Here is a 21,447-nt window from a genome sequence, read left to right on the forward strand (position 1 = left end):
AAAAAAAAAAAAAAAAAAAAGAATAGACTAGAAGGAGAAGATAGGGATATCAGTGAAGAAACGATTTTAATCATTCAAACAAGAAACCTTGAGACTGGTACAAGAGCAGAAGTAGTGTGAATGTGTGGTGTGTATGTTAGAGACAGGATGAACTCCTAGGAGAATAAATCTAGAAGGAGAAGGGAAAGACTCTAGGAATGAGCCCTGGCCTATTGCTGACAAAAGGGAAAGGATAAGGGAAAAAAAATACAAGGAGAACCGTGTAATAAAACTCCCAGTGGAAAGAAGAAAATAGCACAAATTCAGCTGAAATTCTAGAATGCAAACAGAAAAAGACTTACACATTTTTTCTTACTCAGCCCTAGCTACTAGAAGTTTCAACTGAATGGTCAGGAAGGAAGCAGCAGGAGAAAATGTGCCATTCCAAGAGCTTAGACACAAAGAGTCAATGTGAGATGCCAGCTGAAGGGCTGGAACTAGGACACACTTTAAAAGCAGGAGAAAAAAAATGAACAGGCATATTCAAATCATTAAGTAAATAGAGGTTCAACTCTGAAATTGCATGAATCAAAGTGCTGTAAATATATATAGTTCAGGGCTTCTTTGCACCTCACAACCCTACTTACTATAACTAATACATCTTACAGGTGATAAATAGTAGAGCCTCTCAAAACCAACCACATAAACAACTCACTGGTGTACAGATGCTCTCCATCATTCCCTCTATAATGCATTCAGACTAATGGTCCTACACCATAAGACTGGAAAGTAAATATACATTTCTGTTTTTAGGGAGTTGCTTTGTGGTGATAGACTAATGAAATCTAAGTCTGTACCTGAGTTAATAATATTGTGCCCGACATTAATTTCCCAGTTTTGACAATATACTATGATTATGTAAGATATCATTGGGGGAAGCTGGGTGAAGGTACATGGTAACTATACTATTTTTTAACTTCTTGTCAGTCTTAAACTATTTCAAAATAAAAAGACTTATAAAACAAAGAAAAATATAAAAGATTTTAAAGGTATAGATGTGTCATATGACTCCCTGTCCTTAGTGAAGCTTTTCAATTAACAGAACTATTATTCCATATTGGTCAGCCAAGAGGGTATCTACTATGATAATAAAACTGTATTTATTATTCACAACAGTTTTAACTAAAATGATAAATTTTAAAGGTGTTATACACATAAATAAAAGTGATTTTTAAAAAAAGCAGAGGGAAAGGAATATGGAAGGGATGGAGGAAGGGAGGGACTAGATAAAAAGGCAAAGCAGAATGGGTTAAGTTTTTAAGCTTGAACTTGAAGGCCTGCTCGGCAGCTCCCTGAACCTGCTCCCTAACTCCAAAATAAGTACCCTTAGGTCTGCAATAAAGAGAAGAAAGAAAAGCAAAGAACTGGCTAACAGAAAATATGGAATGGAGATTATATCAAGGGCTACACTTGTCAATATGACAGCCACTTAAAATTAATGAAATTAAAAATTCAGTTCCTGGCCTGGCACAGTGACTAATGCCTATAATCCTAGTACTTTGGGAGGCTGAGGTGGGAGGATTGCTTGAATTCAGGAGATTGAGACCAGACTGAGCAAAAGCACATCCCTGTCTCTACTAAAAATAGAAAAATTAGCCAGGTGTCATGGTATGCACCTGTAGTTCCAGCTACTCGGGAGGCTAAGAGGATAATTTGAGTCCAGGAGTTTGACTGAGGTTGCAGTGAGCTACGATGACGCCACTGCACTCTATCCAAGATGACAGAGTAAGACTCTGTCTTAAAAAAAAAAAAAAAAATTCAGTTCCTCATTTGCTCTAGCCACACTTCAAATGCTCAATAGCCACATGTGGCTAGTGGCTACCATATTAGACGGTACAGATAGAGAATACTGCCATGATCACAGTAAGTTCCATTGGACAGTATTGGTCAAGGAAGGAAAAGAAATGGGATTAGGAAAGGCCCCACAGTGCTTCTAAGGTGGTAATGTGTCATTTCTTAACCTAGATAAAAGCCATGGATGTTTTATTATTCTTTCTTAAATTTTTATAAGTTTTTACATTCTTCCAGAATATATATAGCAAGACTATAAAAATGTTGGTTTCTATAGATGACATTATGGCATACCTAAACAATCCAAACAACACAATTCAAGTTTCCTAAAGTCAAATAATAAACAAAATTGTACTATATGAAACAAATCTACAAAAGCAATTTTTGATTTTATATTAGAACAATGAGAAAATTATTTCAGTCATAACCATGATCCAAAAACATAAGAATTTCATAAAACCAAAACTTTAAGGAAGCAGATAGATGCCAAAACAGATGGGAATTGAGACCAAGTAAGACTTATGAATCCCATACTGAGACCAAATAAGCCCATTTACAATAGTGACAGAGAATAACATCAATGCTTAAAGTTTTGGTCAACCTCTTACAATTATTAAATTAAGTTTGGCCTCAAGTTGTCTCTGTACATATTTTAAGTCTGGCCTAAAGGTTTCTCCATACATAGTGAACTGTAACCTAGAAAGACTGTAACCCACACTTGTAAGGAGTAGCCAAGTCTCGGCCAAGCACAGGCAGCCAACTGTTCAAGACAGGTTCAAACAAGGCAAATGCCCAGCTGTAACCAATCCAGCTGTTTCTGTACCTCACTTCCATTTTCCGTATGTCCCTTTCCTTTTTCTGTCCATAAGTGTTATCCAACCATGTGGCAGCCCTGGAGTCGCTCTGAACCTATTCTCGTTCTGGGAGCTGCCCAATTTAAGAATCAATCTTTGCTCAATTAACTCTGTTAAATTTAATTTGTCTAAGTTTTTCTTTTAACAAACCTAACAGCCCTCTCAAAAACAGTAGAGGTTGTAGTGAAGGGAACTGGGAAGAGATTCAAGAATCTAATGAAAATATAGTCTACTACATTATAGGTCAGGCAGGAGAGAAGAGGGAGGAAAAGACAGCGCTGCAGGAGCTCTCCTGAGGTCAGAACAAATTATTCCATCTTAGGAGCCATAATGTGATTAGATTAGTTTGTCAAGGAATTTATGCCCCATAATATTGTCATGAATAATAGAGCAATCAGCTTGGAATTAGTGGAGTTTAACAGCTGGATGTGGTCAGAGGAAGACTAGAAGTAGGCCTTACCAGTACCACTGTCATCTCGGGGTGACTGTGGGCATAGCCAAAGATGCGCCTCCCTGAGGAGCAATAACAGAAACCTAACACTGTATTTAGGTGGGGGGTCAGGGGGAGAGAATAGACTTCGATAAAATAATTCAGTCAATTACTAAACAAACAATAATAATAATAATAATAAGCCCTGGAAGCAGGGACCAGTACCTACGAGTTGCTATAGTATGTTATCTAAAATGCCCAGTTTCCAAAAAAAAAAAAAAAAAAATCACAAGGCATGCAAAGAAACAGGAAAATATGACCCATACGTTGGGAGGAAAAATCAGGCAACAGAAACTGCCTGTTAAAGTGACCAGATGTTGGATTTAACAGGAAAAGATTTCAAAGAAGCCATTATAAATATGTTCACAAAACTAAAGGAAAGCTTGATGAAAACAGTAAAAGAAAATATGATGACAATGTCTCATCAAATAGAGAATATTAATAAAGAGAATCAAATGGAAATTCTGGAGTTGAAAAGTGTAATAACTGAAATAGAAGAATTGTAGTATGTAGAAAGGGCCTCATACTGCAAAAGACCCCTAATCCCAAAGGGTCAATGTGTGTTTTCACTATAAGACCACTCTAAATCTACCGTTAATACACATTTTTTAAAGCAAAAAATTTTAATAATAAAATGTATTAATTTCATTCTATATTTTAATCATAAACTCTATATGCCATTTCTTGGATAACATCCATTCCAATACATAATTAGCATTTCTTTAAAAAGTATGATACTATAAATAACAGGTTAATTATCAAATATTTAATAATAATATGAAAAATCTTACTGGTCTGACGTCACCACAGGAATTGGTAAATTGTCGAGCCAAGCCAAAATCAAGCATGAAACATTTCCTACATGTACTGGGAAAGCGACCCATGGCGAAGTTCGACTAGAAACATAGGGGAAAATATATATTAATACATTCTCATAATACTTAGTCCTTTTATCTTACCTTCCCTATATTTTAATTCCTCTTCTATTTAAACTCTATATAACACACATGTTCCAAGTATACTATTCTAATCAATGATGTTTACTAGACGTCAATATAAAATTTAGTAGTGGGCTTTATTAATGCCTAGCATCAGGTAAACTTTGAGAGAAAAATAATTTAAATGACTGCATAAAGTTACACACAAGACAACATTAACTAGACTTGGAATTTTAAGTTCCTTAATATTCTAATCTAAGTCACTGCTTAGATGACAACGCAATCCTTACTTTTTAAAATAGAAGAAACTAGGGATGGGCAAAATATATAGAGAGAGAGAAAGAAAAATTTAAAATAAGTTCTTATAGGCATGATAAAGCTGAATCTCACTAAGTCTAAAATTAAAATACAATTTAAGGAAACATTTCAAAACAGACTTAAGGAAAATACACTTTGCATTCTTCCCTTAATAAAAATCGATGTAATGTTAAATGACTATAAACTTGCAAAGATGGGTACCTAAGAGGATTTGTGAAGGTAAAAGCCAAACTGTTACAGAATTATTAGCATTGCTTTTAAAATACTGTTCTATGTATGAAGCTTTCTGATGAAAATGGAAACTCTTCAATCACCTTGATTCTCAAATAGTGACACTTAGAAATGCAGGAGAAATACCACATCACATTAAATCTGACTCTACCATATTAAATTTAGTTGGCATTTTCATGTAAACTAATTTTAGAAGTAATGTAACAACAGATGGCTATACTTTTCAATGTACCAATATATAATAAATTTATAGTAAATACAGTATATCAGAAATGGGTCACTTCCCCTCATTAATAAAACACCAAACGAAAAAAAAAGCATATTTCACAGTTATGGAAATGACAATTTCTAAGAAAAACAGAACAGCAAAAAACCACTATGATTCCACAGTAGCACTGAGGAGAAAAATAAAGTCTTTCACAATTGATGATTTCTTATAAATACAATTTGTGATTAGAGAAATAGTTCAAAGAACACAATGCAAACATATAAAGCAACATGTATACTTTTAAAACCGTATCAGAAAAAAGAAGTCCAAACGAATAACAACAACTAATAATAAAATAATTGTAACTAAACATTTGTACCCCCATAATATGCTGAAATAAAAATAAATAATAATAATTGAAAAATTTAAAAAAAGAAATCCAAAGAATTGGATTTCTGCCAATTGAGGCATAAGGCTAAGTCATTAGCAATGTTAACACACATAATAATAATCAAGTATACACTTTTTTTTTTTTAATGAGATGAGGTTTCACTATGTTGGCTAGGCTGGAATGCTATGGTTATTCACAGGCATACGAGATCATAGCCCAGTGCACCCTCAGCTCCTGGGCTCAAGTGATCCTCCAGCCTGACTCCTGAGTAGCTAGGACTACAGGCGCACGCCACTGTACCTGGCCTCATTTTTAATGTGGCTGCCAAGCAACATTTTCATTGTATGAGAAAAGCTCTTGAAAATAAGTTGTAGTTTGTAATTACCACTTTAAAAAACTTAAGATGTAAGTCACATTTTTGCTTCCAGGCCTCTACAGATATAAAAATAATACCTTGTATTTAACCACAGCAAATACAGAAAGCTACATTTGTAATTTATTATGTCCGATCATAACTTTAAGAATACCAAACTCATTCTGTGCTCTGGCTGGAAAAGGCCCTACCGGTTTAATGTCTCGGTGCAAGAATCCCACAGAATGGATGCTTTCAATAGACTCCAAAATCTGTCTACCCAGCCGGAGAGTAGTGCTAATGGTGAACGTGCCCCGGGACTGGCTACGGCGAAGATCTGCCAGATTCCGACCCTGTGGAAACCAAATAAACACTGTCAAATATGGTACTAAAACTATGCTATAAGAGAAGACTGGGAAATTATTCATTTACACTTGAAAAATGTACTAACTGAAATAGCAAGGGTTTTACCCAAATCATGATCCTCTCACTCAACAGAAGAGATTCTCTTAATAAGATGAATGTTTCAGATAAATTTAAAAATAACCAGTTTTTTAGCACATCATGTTTCTGATTCAGCATGTTTCCCTTTATCTCTCATGTCATAAAATATAGACTTGATTATCTAAAACATAAATAACCAAATGTATATATATATATAATATATATACCCTGAGCAGTAATTCCTCATTACTGCCTAACGTATATTCCCATATAAGCTACTTAACTTTCCTCCACCAGTTTCCTTATAAAATAAGACTAATAAAACCTATCTTAAAGAGTTTGTGAGGATTAAAGAAGATACACGTAAAACTTTAGAATACTGTTTGGTGTACAGCAGGTAATCAACAAATGCTAACTATTGTTATTATGACCAAATATGATGTGACAAATACTCGATTACTGATAGCAGTAAAGCAATGAGCCTGTGACAAATGTATTACATTCATGATTACATTTAATCCTCACAGCAACCTGAATAGAAGTTGTGCCTGTTCCTGTTTTACAGATGAGGACATTAAAGTTCAAAGAGGTTAAATAATGTTAACCTGTTTTCAAATCTCAGTCTATCTGACTCCAAAGTGTTCTTTTCCTACAGTGCTTTTCTACCATATTTTTTCACAGTGCTGCTCCACACCAAAAAGGTCACTTGTTGCTTAGGTGATAAACCAGTACTCCGAAGAGCAGAACAGGACTATGATCCTGCAGTTCTACCTCCCAAAGAGTGGAGACACTCCCATTATCACAAGGGGACTTAAATATCCCAATCTCTCTACTCACAAAATGTCATGATGTATGTTTGGGGTTACCATGCCACTAAATACAATCACTTCATCTAAAGACAACTGATTCACTTTTGAAAAAGTAATCGATTCAAGTATCACTCAAAGTAAAATATTAATTACTCTTCAGTAATCTAAGAGTTTAAAAATTACAGTAAAGTCAGCAGCCTTTCAATGCTTCCTATCTTCTTTTTAAAATGCAGTTTTCCCACAGCATAAATTAATTGGTATTTATCTTTATTATTATTTTTAATCTTAAGGAAGTTTACTGTCCTCTGCATCCCTAGTAAATGTAAAATAAGTGACAATCTAGAGCAATGAGTTTTATAACCCCATGAGAGTATCTAATAACTTTTACTAGCATTCTAATAGTTTTTCTTCAAAATCAAAATTGATTGCCAAAATATGCCTAATATTAGAACTTTATTTGTAAATAACTTTTGCCACATAAAGGCTTTAAAAAAATTAATTAATTTTGATTTATGATATTAATAATGATTTAAAAGATTTAACTCTTTTAAAATGTAAATCTAATATATCAATTAGCAAAATCTGAGAAGATAAATACCAGGCCAACAAGAGTATGGGGAAAAGCATTACTAACATGGTAAAAACAAACAGGTTTGACCCACCAAATTATACTTCAGAGTAAATACTACTAGTGGTTATTATTTGTCATAGAGAAAAACTGAAAACAATCTATATAGTAGTCCCCCGTCATCCACAGTTTCACTTTCCTGATTTAGGTAGTTACCTGCAGTCAACCATGGTCCAAAATATTAAATGGAATATTCCATAAATAAACAATTCCTAAGTTTAAAATTGTGGGCCACTCTGAGTAGTGTGGTAAAATCTCATGCTATCTTGCTCCACCCAATCCAGGATGTAAATCATTCCCTTAGTCCAGTATATCCATGCTATATACACTACCTGCCTGTTAGTCCCTTAGCAGTAAACTCCAATAACAGATATAGAGGGTTTGGTGCTATCCCTGGTTTCAGGCATCCACTGGGGATCTTGGAACATATCCTCCTTGGATAAGAGGGGACTTCTGTCAATAAATGAATTGTTAAATAAAATATGGTACAGTCATCTTACTGACTGATATTCAGGCATTTAAAAAAATAAACAATCTTTACATATAGTAATATGGAATGAATAAAAGAAGCAAGTTCATTTTGCCCAATTCTATAAATTTAACAAGATCCCAATAAAAATATAAGTGGTTTTTTTAACTGAAAATTTAAAACATTCTTAAAAGGAGAAAAAAATAAAATGAACCTCATGTCTCTATCTATCACCCAGAATTAACAATTATCAATTTATGGCCAATCTTTTTCATTTATTAAACCATGACATATTTTCTCTTAAAAAAATGTATTTCCTGAATCTCTCCACTCGGAAAAAAATTAAAAAAGTAATGACCAACCCAATTGCAACATACATCCAGACATCTAGATTGTGGTCTCTAAATACCATTTTTCCATTAAGGTATCAGAACTTAATGGAGAAGTGGCTGATTCCAGACCTGGAGCGTGAAATATACAGAATGAGGCCAGTACATGGTGTTATACCAGAAAATAAGGATGTTATCAACGACTGCTGTAGTCTAGTCCTGTCAAAATGAATGAGAACCCAACTTGAAGGAAGTCCCACTAGCCAAAGATGGGACGATTTGAATGTTAAAGAGAAAAACAACTGCAATGATTGAAAGACAACAAATATATATTAAATCCATGAGTTCATGGACTTATATATTTTTACATATATTTATATTAGGGAACGAACTCATTATTCTGAAAACTGATAAATAATCAAATATTAGTACTGCCTTTCCTATATGAAATGTATCCAGGATAATCTAATAGGAGATGGAGTACTTTTAAAGAAGAATTCTAGCTAATAAATGAAAAAATGACAGAACAGTATATTTGCAACCCCCATTAAAATAATGGGTCTAGGCAATGATTACTAATGGGTTGATAAAGCCATTGGTAACTTTAAAATGGATGGATTAGGCTGACAATCTCGGAACCCACTGATCAATCTTAACATCACTAAAAGAGAGACCAAACAATGACTCCTGATGTGATGCAATAGGAAACACACAACCCGCCTCTGAAGTATCCTTGCCAAATAAAACAAAACTGAAATCATATCTAATTACCAGTTTATACGAAAAACGGGGACAGAAGGACCACCACAGTGAATCAACAAAATCAAGAATATGGTAACTTCTGCATATCAAAGGACTCCATTTTTATGAACGACAATAAAAACAACAAAAAGAAAACTGCAAGAAAGTAAAAGATAAAGGGAGAACCAATAGATTAAAAGAGGTTTAAATTTACTGGCTGGGGACGGTGGCTGGGCTCACAGCCTGTAATCCCAGCACTTTGGGAGGCCAAGGCGTGAGGATTGCTTGAGGCCAGGAATTCAAGACCAGCTTGAGCAAAAGCAAGACCACATCACTACAAAAAATAGAAAAATTAGCTGGGCGTGGTGGCGTATGCCTTTACTCCCAGCTACTTGGGAGGATGAGACAGGAAGATGGCTTGAGCCCAGGAGTTCCAGGTTGCAGTGAGCTATGATGAGGCCACTGCACTCCAGTCTCGGTGACAGAGCAAGAGCAAGACCTTGTCTCAAAAAAAAAAAAAAAAAAAATCTAGGGAGGGATAGGAGGAAAGAGATACACCTGAAACAAGATTAGCCATATACTGATCATTGTTGAACTGGGATGAGTACATGGTGTTCATTATATTAGTTTCTTTACTTTTTTGTATGTTTAATTTTTCTCACAATAATAAAAAGTTTTTAAAATATGTCAGGCAATCTAGATCTACATTTTTACTGGGTACAGGACTCAAAACTTTTTTTTCCCCTCACTAGGTAACATGCTTATCAAAAAATATCACCCTTTTGCGCTCATATAAAGCTTCCATGTTGACAGGATATTAGATGAAACTTGGACAAGTCTTGCTAGGAGAATTGAGAAAATAAGTGTGTACAACTGCTTGAATTCTGTAAGATGTTAAGACCCATTTTAATGATACACAGCTAGAATTTCTACAATAGAGATAGGGTTATTCCTTAAAAAAGTTCAAGGCAGGTATTATGTAATTGAGTCACCAGGAGGAAGAGAAGAAGGTTAACTTAAGAATAATGAATTTCAGGTTTTAGCTAGGTTTGAGCATCTGAATTTTATTAAACTATATGGGGAGACCTAGTAGTTATGCTTCATATGTCAAATAAGAGAGAGTATTACTATTCTAGCAGTTATAGCAGCTTTATCCTTTTCCCAAATCAAGTCAATCCTAACTATAAGGATAGGGGTTTAATGGGTTAACTTTACAACATGCAAGTCAAATGGAAAGGTTCATGGACAAGTCCCTAGTAGCCTGCCAAAGGCCACAAAGGCCATCACTACCTGATATACACCAGTCCCCTAAGTACTAAGAGCCTTCCCATTTACAGAAAGTAAGATTTTGGTAAGTGCAAGAATAAAAATGAGTATGTGTTGACACTAAAAGAGACTTTGCAGACTAAATAAAGCTCCTCTCCATAATTCTCCAATCAGTAATAACCTAAAGACAAAACTGAAGAGTCTTCGCTTATTACAGCAAGAATACTGGCCTTAGGGTTCCACACCAAGCTTTAATACCCATCAAATGAGTTAGTTTCAGGAAAACTACGAACCTCCTTGAGCTTCAGCCTCTCCATTTGCACAATGGTGATAAAACCTGTCCTCTCTTCCCCATGGGGATATGGAAGGATCAAATAAAATGTATGATAAATCCAGGTGAAAACTATAAAATATCATACAAAAAGTTATATTATTACTGGCCAAAGTTAGAGAAAGCAGGGTCTATATTAACGATCCTTAGGATAGCTGCTTCAAGAAATAAAACTACGCTGGCTTAAGAGATAGTGAATCACATGACTCAAAAAGACTTTTAGGCTACAGTCTATAGAGAGGTTGACATCTTTAGATTTAAATCAAATGGTGAAGGATGGCCAAGAGAAACAAAAAAAGCTCTCTGAGGAGAAGCATTTAGGCCAAGACCTATGTCTCTGAAATTACCATTATTTAGATAAGTTGAAAGAAATTAAACAAATCAAATGCCCTAAAAAGTTTGCTAAAGATGAAAGGAAATCCTGAGAACTCTAAGATAGGTAGTAAGGTGGACTGAGGCTTTTAAACTTTGAGGGTGACTATCATTCAGGGGTGCATGTGTGTTCAGGGGCAGAGGCAGTGTCAGAGGAAACGGAATGGTTTCCCTCTTCTCCCTGGTGCAGTCATTATTCCAATATTTCCTTTCTGAATTTCTTTCCTCTGATTTCTCAACCCAACTCCACATACATCTAAAGGACAGAGAACAGAGCGATGTTAATGAAGGAAAGAGTGAGAGCAATGGCATTTTTCCTCTATCTCAATTAATGCTTAAATTTTCTAGTGGTCAGGATTGGTATTTGCTATGGTTTAAACATGTCCCCCAAAGTTCATGTGTTGGAAACTTAATCGCCAATGCAACATTGTTGAGAGGTGTGATCTTTAAGAAATGATTAGGTCATGAAGGTCTGCCTTCGTGAATGGATTGTCATTAGTGTGGAAGTGGATTAGTTATCTCAGGAGCGAGTTTCTGATAAAAAGGATGAGTGTGGCCCCCTTCTCCATGTCCCTCGCACATGCGCATGCTTTCTTACACTTTAACCTTCCACCAGGGGATGACATAGCAAGAAGGCCCTTGCAAGATGTAGGTCCTTCAATCTTGGATTTCCCAGCCTCCAGAACTGAAAGAAATAAATCTCTGTTCTTTATAAATTGCCCAGTCTCAGGTTTTCTGTAGCAGCATGAAACAGACTGAGACAGTAAAAGAGCATAAATGGAAAACTGGAATCCCTAAGGAACTGAATGGTGGAAGGGAAACGGACAGGAAGAGGATAAGACTCACATTGTATCTCTCTATCCACGCAGGGATTGAAACTGCAAAGATGACAATCAGTGAAAATACAGGTCAACTAAAATAGCTGACAAGGACAACCATTTCATTTTTAGAAAATCTATATCAAGTCTGTTTAAATACAAGTTCCATCTGCACAGTATAAAACATTCTGAGATGATACCAAGAATGTTATTTTTTATTCATATCTACAGTCATTTGGTGCTTTGATCAAAACTGAAAGATTTTAAGAGACATTTTCAAGGTAACCTACCTGCAACTGCATGACCACATAGTTGAATCGATCATTCCTCCCACAGCCAATAAATCTACAAACATGGTCTTTCCCTGGATAAAAAAAAAAAGAAAGAAAGAAAGAAAGAAAACAGTGGAAAAGAATGTACTATGGTTTCTCTTCTCAAAAATTAATAATTTATTTTTCTGTATAGTATTTTATGGTTAAATATAAAATATATAAAATATGTCTTGAAACCCTTAAGGATAGGAAATTTATATTATTCAATTTTCTACCTATCTCCCCTCTCCCCAGGATCTGGACTGCTCCTTGTATGGTCATATAAATGTGTGTTGAATGAATAAATAAACAAATGAAAACATAAATGAAGAAACAAATGTATAGTAATTTATTTAGGAAGGAAAATATTAAGAGGTCAATTCAGATCAACCTGCCCAGATACAATACATAAGAAAGCACAGAAAAGCAATAAATAAAAACTATGTTAGGAATATAAATCCTAAATTTTAAGTAAGTTCTGCCATTTACTATTATATAATTTCAGCAAGTCACATAATCTTTCTAGGCCTCATTGATTAGCCCAGTGGTTTTCAACCTGAGTTCCACATGTGAAATCCAAGAAGGTGCTGGCTGGGGTATAGAGGGGAGCAGAGGTACAACAGATAGAAACCTAGGGTCCTGCCCCCAGTTAAACAAAATTATGCAAAAGTCCCAAAAGAGGATCAAGACTTGTGGGTTCCAGGGCCAGAAGAAGGCACCCAGGCTGGAACACAGTGCCTGAGAGAAGGAAGAGCAGAGTGAGATGGTGCTGGAGAAGGAGATCCTGAAGGGTCTTTGTATACTTTATGATGAGGACTCTGAACAATACGTGTAGGTCAGTGTTTTCCAACTCTGGCTGTTTATCAAAATCATCTGGAAAACTTTTTAAAGATCCCTAAATTCTAAGCTGAATTCAGAATCTGTACAGAATATGAGCTTTTCAAAAGTTCTCTAAATCACTTGTCCCCAATCTTTTTGGCACCAGGGACTGGTTTCATGGAAGATAATTTTTCCACAGACTGGGGAGGGGGGCGGTGATAATTTCGGGATAATTCAAGTGCATTACATTATTGTGCAGTCAAACCTCTCTATTAATGATAATGTGTATCTGCAGCTGCTCCCCAGCACTAGCATCACTGCCTCAGCTCCACCTCAGATCATCAGGCATTAAATTCTTAAAAGGAGCACGCAACCTAGATCCCTTGTATATACACTTTACAGTAGTGTTTGCACTCCTATGAGAATCTAATGCCGCCGCTAATCTGACAAGAGGTGGAACTCAGGCGGTGATACAAGCAATGGGGAGAGGCTATAAATACAGATGAAGCTTTGCTTGCTCACCCGTCACTCACCTCCTACTGTGTGGCCTGATTCCTAACAGGCCATGGACCAGTACCAGTCCATGGCCCAGGGATTGGGGACTGTAGCTCTAAATGATCGAAAAGTAAGCAACGCACGGATAGATATTTGAAAACTACTTCTCGGTAATAAGAAACAGCTAAAAGATTTTAAGATAAGGAATAACATACTGAAACATTGCATTTTAGAACATGATTGTGGTGGCAATGAGAAGGATAGACTAGAAAGAAGTCAATTCTGGAGACAGAAAGTCACTCTGGAGACAGTAACAATATCCTGGAAGAGAGAATAAGAGGGCTTGAAATATAAGTATTATAAGAGAAATAGATAAAACAGGATACATCTGAGGGATACTACAGATGTAGTTTTTTTTTTTTACTAGAAATTGGTACAATTAAATGAAAAGTTGTACCAAAATAAGAGAATACAGAAGGTTGTATAGATTTTAAGGGATATTAGAATGTTGCCTTTGAGGACACCCAGCTGAATTCAGCAGACAATTATAATTTCAGGACTTGTGCTCAGACAAAAAGGCTGAGCTCCAGATATACACTGGGGAACCATTAGTTCATGGAAGACAGATGGAACCACAAACATAAATGTAAGATTGACAAGTGAAAGAATAAAATGTAAGAAGAAAAGAAACCTAAGCATATAATTCTGGAAAGTACATTTAAACCACAAGCAAAAATAAGAGAGCCCCTGAAGGAAATAGAAGAAGAGCCTGAGAAGTAGGAGGAAACTCTGAGAAAGGGGTATCACAGAAACTCAGAAAAGCATTTCATGAAGGTGGAAGTAGCCATTGCCAAGTGCTATAAAAAGGCTGAGAAGTGTTAATATAAACAATTATGAAGTCACTAGTGAGTTAAAGGGGTAGAAGCCAGTTTACAATGGGTTAAAGAGCGAATGGAATATGAAATAATGAGAGTAGACAATTTCTGAAGAAGCTTACTTACAAAGTGAAGAACAGCGCCAAGCCAAGAGCTAGAAAGGTCAACATTTAGTAGACTGATAAAAAACTAACAAAGAATTTGTCCACTAATTGACTTGAAATATAAATAGAATTAATACTCATTTTAGTTAATAATTCCACACTTCTTTTTTGCATCTGGGTTATCAGTTACACATTATTCTGTCATTCTCTGTACTTTTGTTAAAATGGTTGTAACTAGCAAGAATAGGTACAATGAGAATGCAATAATTCACAACATGTACAGTGCATGTTGATCACTTCACATGTATTTTACATATATTTTCAAAACTGTGAAATCTAGAAAGTTGTAACAAAATTAAAGGACAAAATAATGGTCAATTAGCAACTTAACTCTTTTCCTTGGCTTCAAAGAAACAATAAAATATACTTTAAATTTATTGTCCACTCTTCAAGACTCCATCTTCCTATCATGTAACATTTAAATGCAGTATCTATATTACAAAGACATTTCAACCATCTGAAAACAAAAGACTGTACTATTATAGGTCATTAAATATGAAATGTCCGATTTCAAATCAAAAATGTAGTTTATTGTATCTCAAACAAGAAGCAGTACAATTAATCAAAGTATGTGCCTAAACTATCAACACAGTTTTGTTATCTTAACAACAGTAGCTTGTTCATGCCAGCAGCTAAGAAACCTGGAGAGTGAGTGCTGATGAAATTGCAAAAGATGTTTTCCACAGCTTGTTGAGAACTGAATATTTTTCCTTGCAAGAAGAAGTCCAAGGCCTGGAAGAAGTGGTAGTCAGTTGATGCAAGGTCTGGTGAGTATGGTGGATGACAGAGAGTTTCCAAGTCCAGCTTCTGTAGTTTGAGCAGCGTTGTTTGTGTGACATGTGGTTGAACGTTGTCCTGCAAGAGGATTGGCCTGTCTTCTATTGACAAATCTTGGCTATTTAATTGCAAGCATCCTCATTATTTCATCCAACTGTTTTCAGTAGATAACTGCTGTAGTCGATTGACCAGGTTTCATGAAGTTGTAGTGGATAATAGCAGCGCAGGACCACCAAACAGACACCATTAGCTTTTCAGAATGAACACTTGGTTTTGGACTGTGTTTTGGCACTTCATCTTTATCCAACCATTGTGCCGAATGCTTGTGATTGTTGAAAAGAATCCATTTTTCGTCACACGTAACAATACAGCATAGAAATGGTTTGCCTTTATGTCCTGACAGCAAAGAAACGCAAGCTTTGAGACAATTTCTCTTCAGATGCTCATTTAATTCACGTGGTACCCACCTATCCAGTTTCTTTACCTTGCCAATTTGTTTCAAATGGTCCAATATTGTTGGAATAGTAATGTCAAACACCTTGCTCCTCATTCACTTGGTTGAGATGGATTTGCTTCCACTACAGCTTTCAGCCCATAATTATCCACCTTGGTCTCAGGTTGCCCACGTGGCTCATGTTCAAGATTTAAATCACCAGAACAGAACTTCTATAACTATTGACATACTATGCATTCATTAGCCATATCCTTCCCAAACACTTCGCTGATATTTCGAGCTGTCCACACAGCATTGGTTCCATGATGGAACACATACTAAAAAATGAAACAGATTTTTGATTTATCCATGATTTCACAAAAATTGCTCTAAAAAAATTTTGAAAGATAATCACAAGCCAAAAACCATGTGTTAGAAAGAGTACCTTCACAATAAAAATAAAACAAGAAGTGTCAAGGTGAAAATGCCAGAGATATCAACTGTCAAACTTAGTACTTAAGAAATCAGACATTTCATACTTAATGACCTAATAGCTATAATTACTCTTGGAATGCTTCTTTTGAAATATCTTGATAAAATATACCAAACACTCTTTATCTCTTGGTACTGAAAACCACCCTACTTTTAAAAAGATAAAAAAGATGGAATTTGAATAAACTGTCAGCTTTTTATTGAGTAATCAAAACACAAAGTCTGCAACAAATTTTCTAGGATTCACCAATACATCTTCATTACTTTAGGTAAGAATTTAATGAGTTTAATAACTCACACTTTATGGCACAGTGTGCTACTGCTCTTATATTTTATACATATGGAATTAATGAAACTATTTAATAAAGTTAATTCAATAAAAATGTACAAATTTTTGGAAGCATGGGGAAATTACAATTTAATTGGAACAGTAACTCTTCACCACCACTTAGAACAATTGTTAAAATAACCTTTATACTAACTGGTATATACTTAAGTATCATTCCACTAGTACAGGGACGATATCTATCTTGTTCTGGAATCTAGCACAATAACTGGGAAAGAGTAAAATGCTCAATCAATATTCGTGAATAAACAAATTAACAGAAATAATAATAGCTAATAAAATACATATAATATGCAAGCATTTTATGCCATGCTCTGTGTTAAGTGCTTTATATGTATTTAATCCTACTAATAATGTAAGTATTATTATTTTTTCTATTTTCCATATATAGAAATAAAGGCTTAGCAAGGTTAATTATTTGTCCAAAATCACACCTGGAAAATGATGGAGCAGTCTGATTTCAGAGCCTTGGTTCTTAACCATTATGCACAGAAATAACTCAAACAGATTTTAAACTGAAGTAACAACTTTGTCAATAAGTATTAAAACTAAAAGAGAAATAAAGATTGTGATAGAACACAGACAAGAAGACCTAGTACATGCCAAGTACTAAACTAAGCAATAGGAATACAAGATAGATTAAGTAAGACCCATGTCCTCAAAGAGTTCACAGACCAGATATGTAAACAAAAAAAAAATGTAATACAGAATGATGAGTTCTATAATATTACAAACTTCTATGGATATACAGAAGATTCCAAAATTTTGTTTACAAGGCTTCATATGAGAGGTTGTTAGATTTTAAATTTAAGAGGGGAGTATTCTAAGAGAAGAACACCCACACAGTCATGAAGGATTCAAGCGTATATGAAAGATGATTAAAGAATGACATCAGGAAGATGGCTGGTGTTTGTCCCCAGGCAAATTCTTGAACTTGAAGACAGGTCTTTTGAAATAACACAGGCAGACAAATAAAAGAAAAAAGAATTAAAATGAATGAAGAAAGCCTATAGGATTTATGGGATACCATTAAGCAAACAAATATTCATATTATGGGCATTCCACAGAGAGAAGAAAGGGAAAAGGTGTGGAAACATATTTAATGAAATAGTAGCAGAAAACCTCCTAAGTCTTGAGAGAAATGGATATCCAGGTCCAGGAAGCTCAAAGAGCCCCATATAGATTCAACACAAACAGGTCCTCTCCAAGACACATGATAATCAAATTGTTAAAAGCAAAGACAAATGAAGAATCCTAAAAGCAGCAAGACAAAAATGTCCAGTCATATATAAGGGTATCTCCATTAGACTAACAGTGGATTTCTCAGCAGAAACCTTACAGACCAGGAGAGGAAAGGATAATATATTCAAAGTGCTGAAAGAAAAAAAAAAAAAAAAAAGCCCTGCCAGCCAAGAATTTTATATCCAGTGAAGCTATTCTTCAGAAATGAAGGAGAAATAAAATCTGTCACAAACATCAAAAACTAAGAGAATTGATCACCACTAGACCAGGTTATAAGAAATGCTCAAGGAAGTATCACATCTGCAAGTGAAAAGATAATAACCATCACCATGAAAACACACAAAATTATAAAACTCACTGGTAGGGACCATACACAAAGGAGAAAGAGAAAGAAATCAAAACTTATCACTACAGAGAACCACCCAACCACAAAAATAAACAATAAGAGAGGAAGTAAAGAACAAAGGATATATGAAATAACTAGAAAACAACAAAATTAGAGGAGTAAGTCCTCTTCTATCAATAAGAACCTTGAATGGAAATAGATTAAATTTCCTATTTAAAAGAGACTGGCTGAATGGATTAAAAAACAAAACCCAACTATATTCTACCTCCAAGAAACTCACCTAATCTGTAAGGACACACACAGACTGAAAGTGAAGGGATGGAAAAAGATATTCTATGCAAACGGAAACCAAAAGAGAGCAGAAGTGCTTATATCAGACAAAACAGACTTCAAGTGAAAAGCTGTAAAAAGAGACATAGAAAAAGACATATAACGATAAAGGGGTCATTTCAGCAAGAGAATATAACAAGCATAAATATATATGCACCCAACACCAGCACACCAATATATAAGGCAAATATTATGAGATCTAAAGGGAGAGATACACCCCCAATGCAAGAATAGTTGGGAACTTCAACACCCCACTGTCAGCACTGGACAAATCATCTAGACAGAAAATCAACAAACAGATTTAAACTGCACCACAAACCAAACAAACCTAACAGATATTTACAGAACATTTCACCGAACAGCTACAGAATACATATTCTTTTCATCAGCACATGGAACATTCTCCAGGATTGACCATATGTTACGACAAAAAACAAGTCTCAAAGACTCAATACCATTCACAATTGCTACAAAGAAAATAAAATACCTAGGAATATACTTAACCAAGGAGGTGAAAGATCTCTACACAAAGAGAACTATAAAACAGTGAGAAAAGAAATTGCAGATGATACAAACAAACAGAAAAACATATCATGGTCAGGAATCAATAGAATCAACACTGTTAAAATGTCCATACTACCCACAGTGATTTACAAATTCAATGCAATCCTCATCAAAATAACAACATCATATTTCAGAGATCTAGAAAAAATAATTCTACACTTCATTTGGAACCAGAAAAGAGCCTGAATAGCCAAAGTAATCTTAAGCAAAAGGAACAAATCAGGATGTATCACAATGAATAAACAAAGCCTACAAGAAATATGGGATTAGGTAAAGAGACCAAACGTAAGAATTACATGCATCCCTGAGGGTGAAGAAGAAAACATGCAAGGGTTGGAAAACCTATTTGAGGGAATAACTGAAGAAAATTTCCCTGATCTTGCTAGAAATTTAGATATCTAGGTGCAAGAACCTCAATGAATACTTGGGAGATTCATCGCAAAGAGGTAATCACCACAACACACCGTCATCAGCTTGTTCAAAACTAACACAGAAGAGGAACTTCTGCAAGCCATAAGGCAAAAATATCAGGTAAGAAAGGAAAACTCATCAAGCTAACTGTAGACGTCACAACTGAAACCGAATAAGCCAGAAGGTATTGGGGCCCCATCCTCAGTCTTCCTAAACAGAATAATGGCCAGCCTAGAATTTTGTATCCTGCAAAACTAAGTTTCTTATAGGAGGGAGAAATAAAGACTTTTTCAGACAAGCAAACACTGAGGAAATTTGTCAAGACCAGACCTGCCCTGCAGGAAGTACTCAGATCTGCATTATACATCAATCAGCACGACAGAAACCAACTAGTGTAAAATCACCCAAAAGCTAAAGCTCAGAGCTTGTATAAAATAATGGCTCAAGAGGTAAAAACAATGCAATAAGGTTCTACTTAACAGGATGTACAGAAATGCATCCCACTTATCGATTCTTTCAATAAATGTGAATGGCTTGAATTCCCCACTTAAAAGACATAGGTTGATCTGTACCCCCATAATATGCTGAAAAAAAAAAAAAAAAGACATAGGTTGGTTGAATGGATTAAAAAAAAATACAAGCCAAGTACCTGCTATCTCCAGGAAACACATCTAACCCACGAGGACTTGTAGAGGACACCTTTGTCTGGGAAAGTTTCCTTGTTATTTCTCTCAAGAATATGTCTGTGACCTTGCATGCAAGTCCAGAGCGTCCTCTCTCTGCAAACAGGAGGGGCTAGGGAATTGAGATGCAAACATCTGTTTGCTGGAGACGAAACAACAAGGAACTGGGACGTGTTGAGTCGGGACGGTGTGAGAACAAAGAACTTGCAGTGGGACAGTTGCCAAATAACCTGTATTATAAATAAACAGCTTCAGCGAAAGCTTTTCGCTGCAGCCTCATACTGTCTTGTGGTGTCTGTGTCTTTTTGTACGGGCTGCAGTCATGTGTCTGCGTCTTTATGTCTCTGTGTTCATTCCTCGGTCTGAAGCCAGGCCACGTCAAGGACTCACTCAGACTCAAGGTGAAGGGATGGAAAAAAAAATATTCCAAGGAAATGGAAATCAAAAGAAAGCAGGTGTAGCCATTTTCATAACAGATAACATAAACTTCAAATCAGTAATAGTAAATAAAGACAAAGATGGTCATTACATAATGGTAAAGGGAATAATTCATCAAGGAGACTTAACAATCTCAGATATTTATGTACCCAAGACAGGTGTGCCCAGAGTATAAAGCAAACCCTACTAGATCTAAACAAAGTGATAAACAGCAACATCATAATTGCTGGGGACTTCAACACCCCACTGACAGAACTGGACAGATCCTCCAAGCAGAAAATAAATAAATAAACACTGGCCTTAAATGGGACTCCAGAGCAAATGGGCCTAACAGACATTTATAGAACATTCTACACCAAAACTAATGAATGTACATTCCTTTCAACAGCACATGGAGCATTCCCTAAGATTGATCACATCTTACACCACAAAACATCTCTCAACAAATTCAAAAAAATAGAAATTACCATGTATCATCTCAAACCATAGTGGAATAAAATTAGAAATCAACTCCAACAGAAACACTTAATTCTACACAAAGTCATGGAAATTAAACAACCTATTGCTGAACAATTTATTGGGTTAAGGAGGAAATTAAGGTGGAAATCAAAAGATCCCTCACACCAAATGACAAAAGGGACAAAAATTATCAAAATCTGTGGGATTCAGCAAAAGCAATCCTAAGGGGAAAATTCATAGCCTTGAATGCCTACATCGAAAAGACAGAAAGATCACAAATCAATAGTTTAATGAATCATCTCAAGGAACTAGAAAAGGAAGAGCAAACCAAACCCAATTCCAGCAGAAGAAAAGAAATAACTAAGGACAGAGCAGAACTAAATGAAATTGAAAACAAAAAAATAATACAGAAGATTAATGAAACAAAAAGTCTTTGAAAACAT

General features: G+C 35.4%; 1 protein-coding gene across 1 annotated transcript in view; it reads right to left on the bottom strand.

The window, feature by feature from the left end:
• The window catches only part of TTBK2 (tau tubulin kinase 2), a 99,380-nt gene that overhangs the window by 55,795 nt on the left and 22,138 nt on the right, over window positions 1-21,447 (bottom strand). Inside the window, exons 3-5 of the mRNA XM_012649135.1 lie at window positions 12,110-12,183; window positions 5,825-5,965; window positions 3,966-4,070 (exon numbers count right to left, since the gene is read on the bottom strand). Of these exons, the coding sequence (XP_012504589.1) occupies window positions 3,966-4,070; window positions 5,825-5,965; window positions 12,110-12,183 (320 nt within the window). The remainder of the gene's footprint in view (window positions 1-3,965; window positions 4,071-5,824; window positions 5,966-12,109; window positions 12,184-21,447) is intronic.

Source organism: Propithecus coquereli, unplaced genomic scaffold, assembly GCF_000956105.1.
Source record: "Propithecus coquereli isolate 6110/MARCELLA unplaced genomic scaffold, Pcoq_1.0 Scaffold3, whole genome shotgun sequence".
Lineage (NCBI taxonomy): Eukaryota > Metazoa > Chordata > Mammalia > Primates > Indriidae > Propithecus > Propithecus coquereli.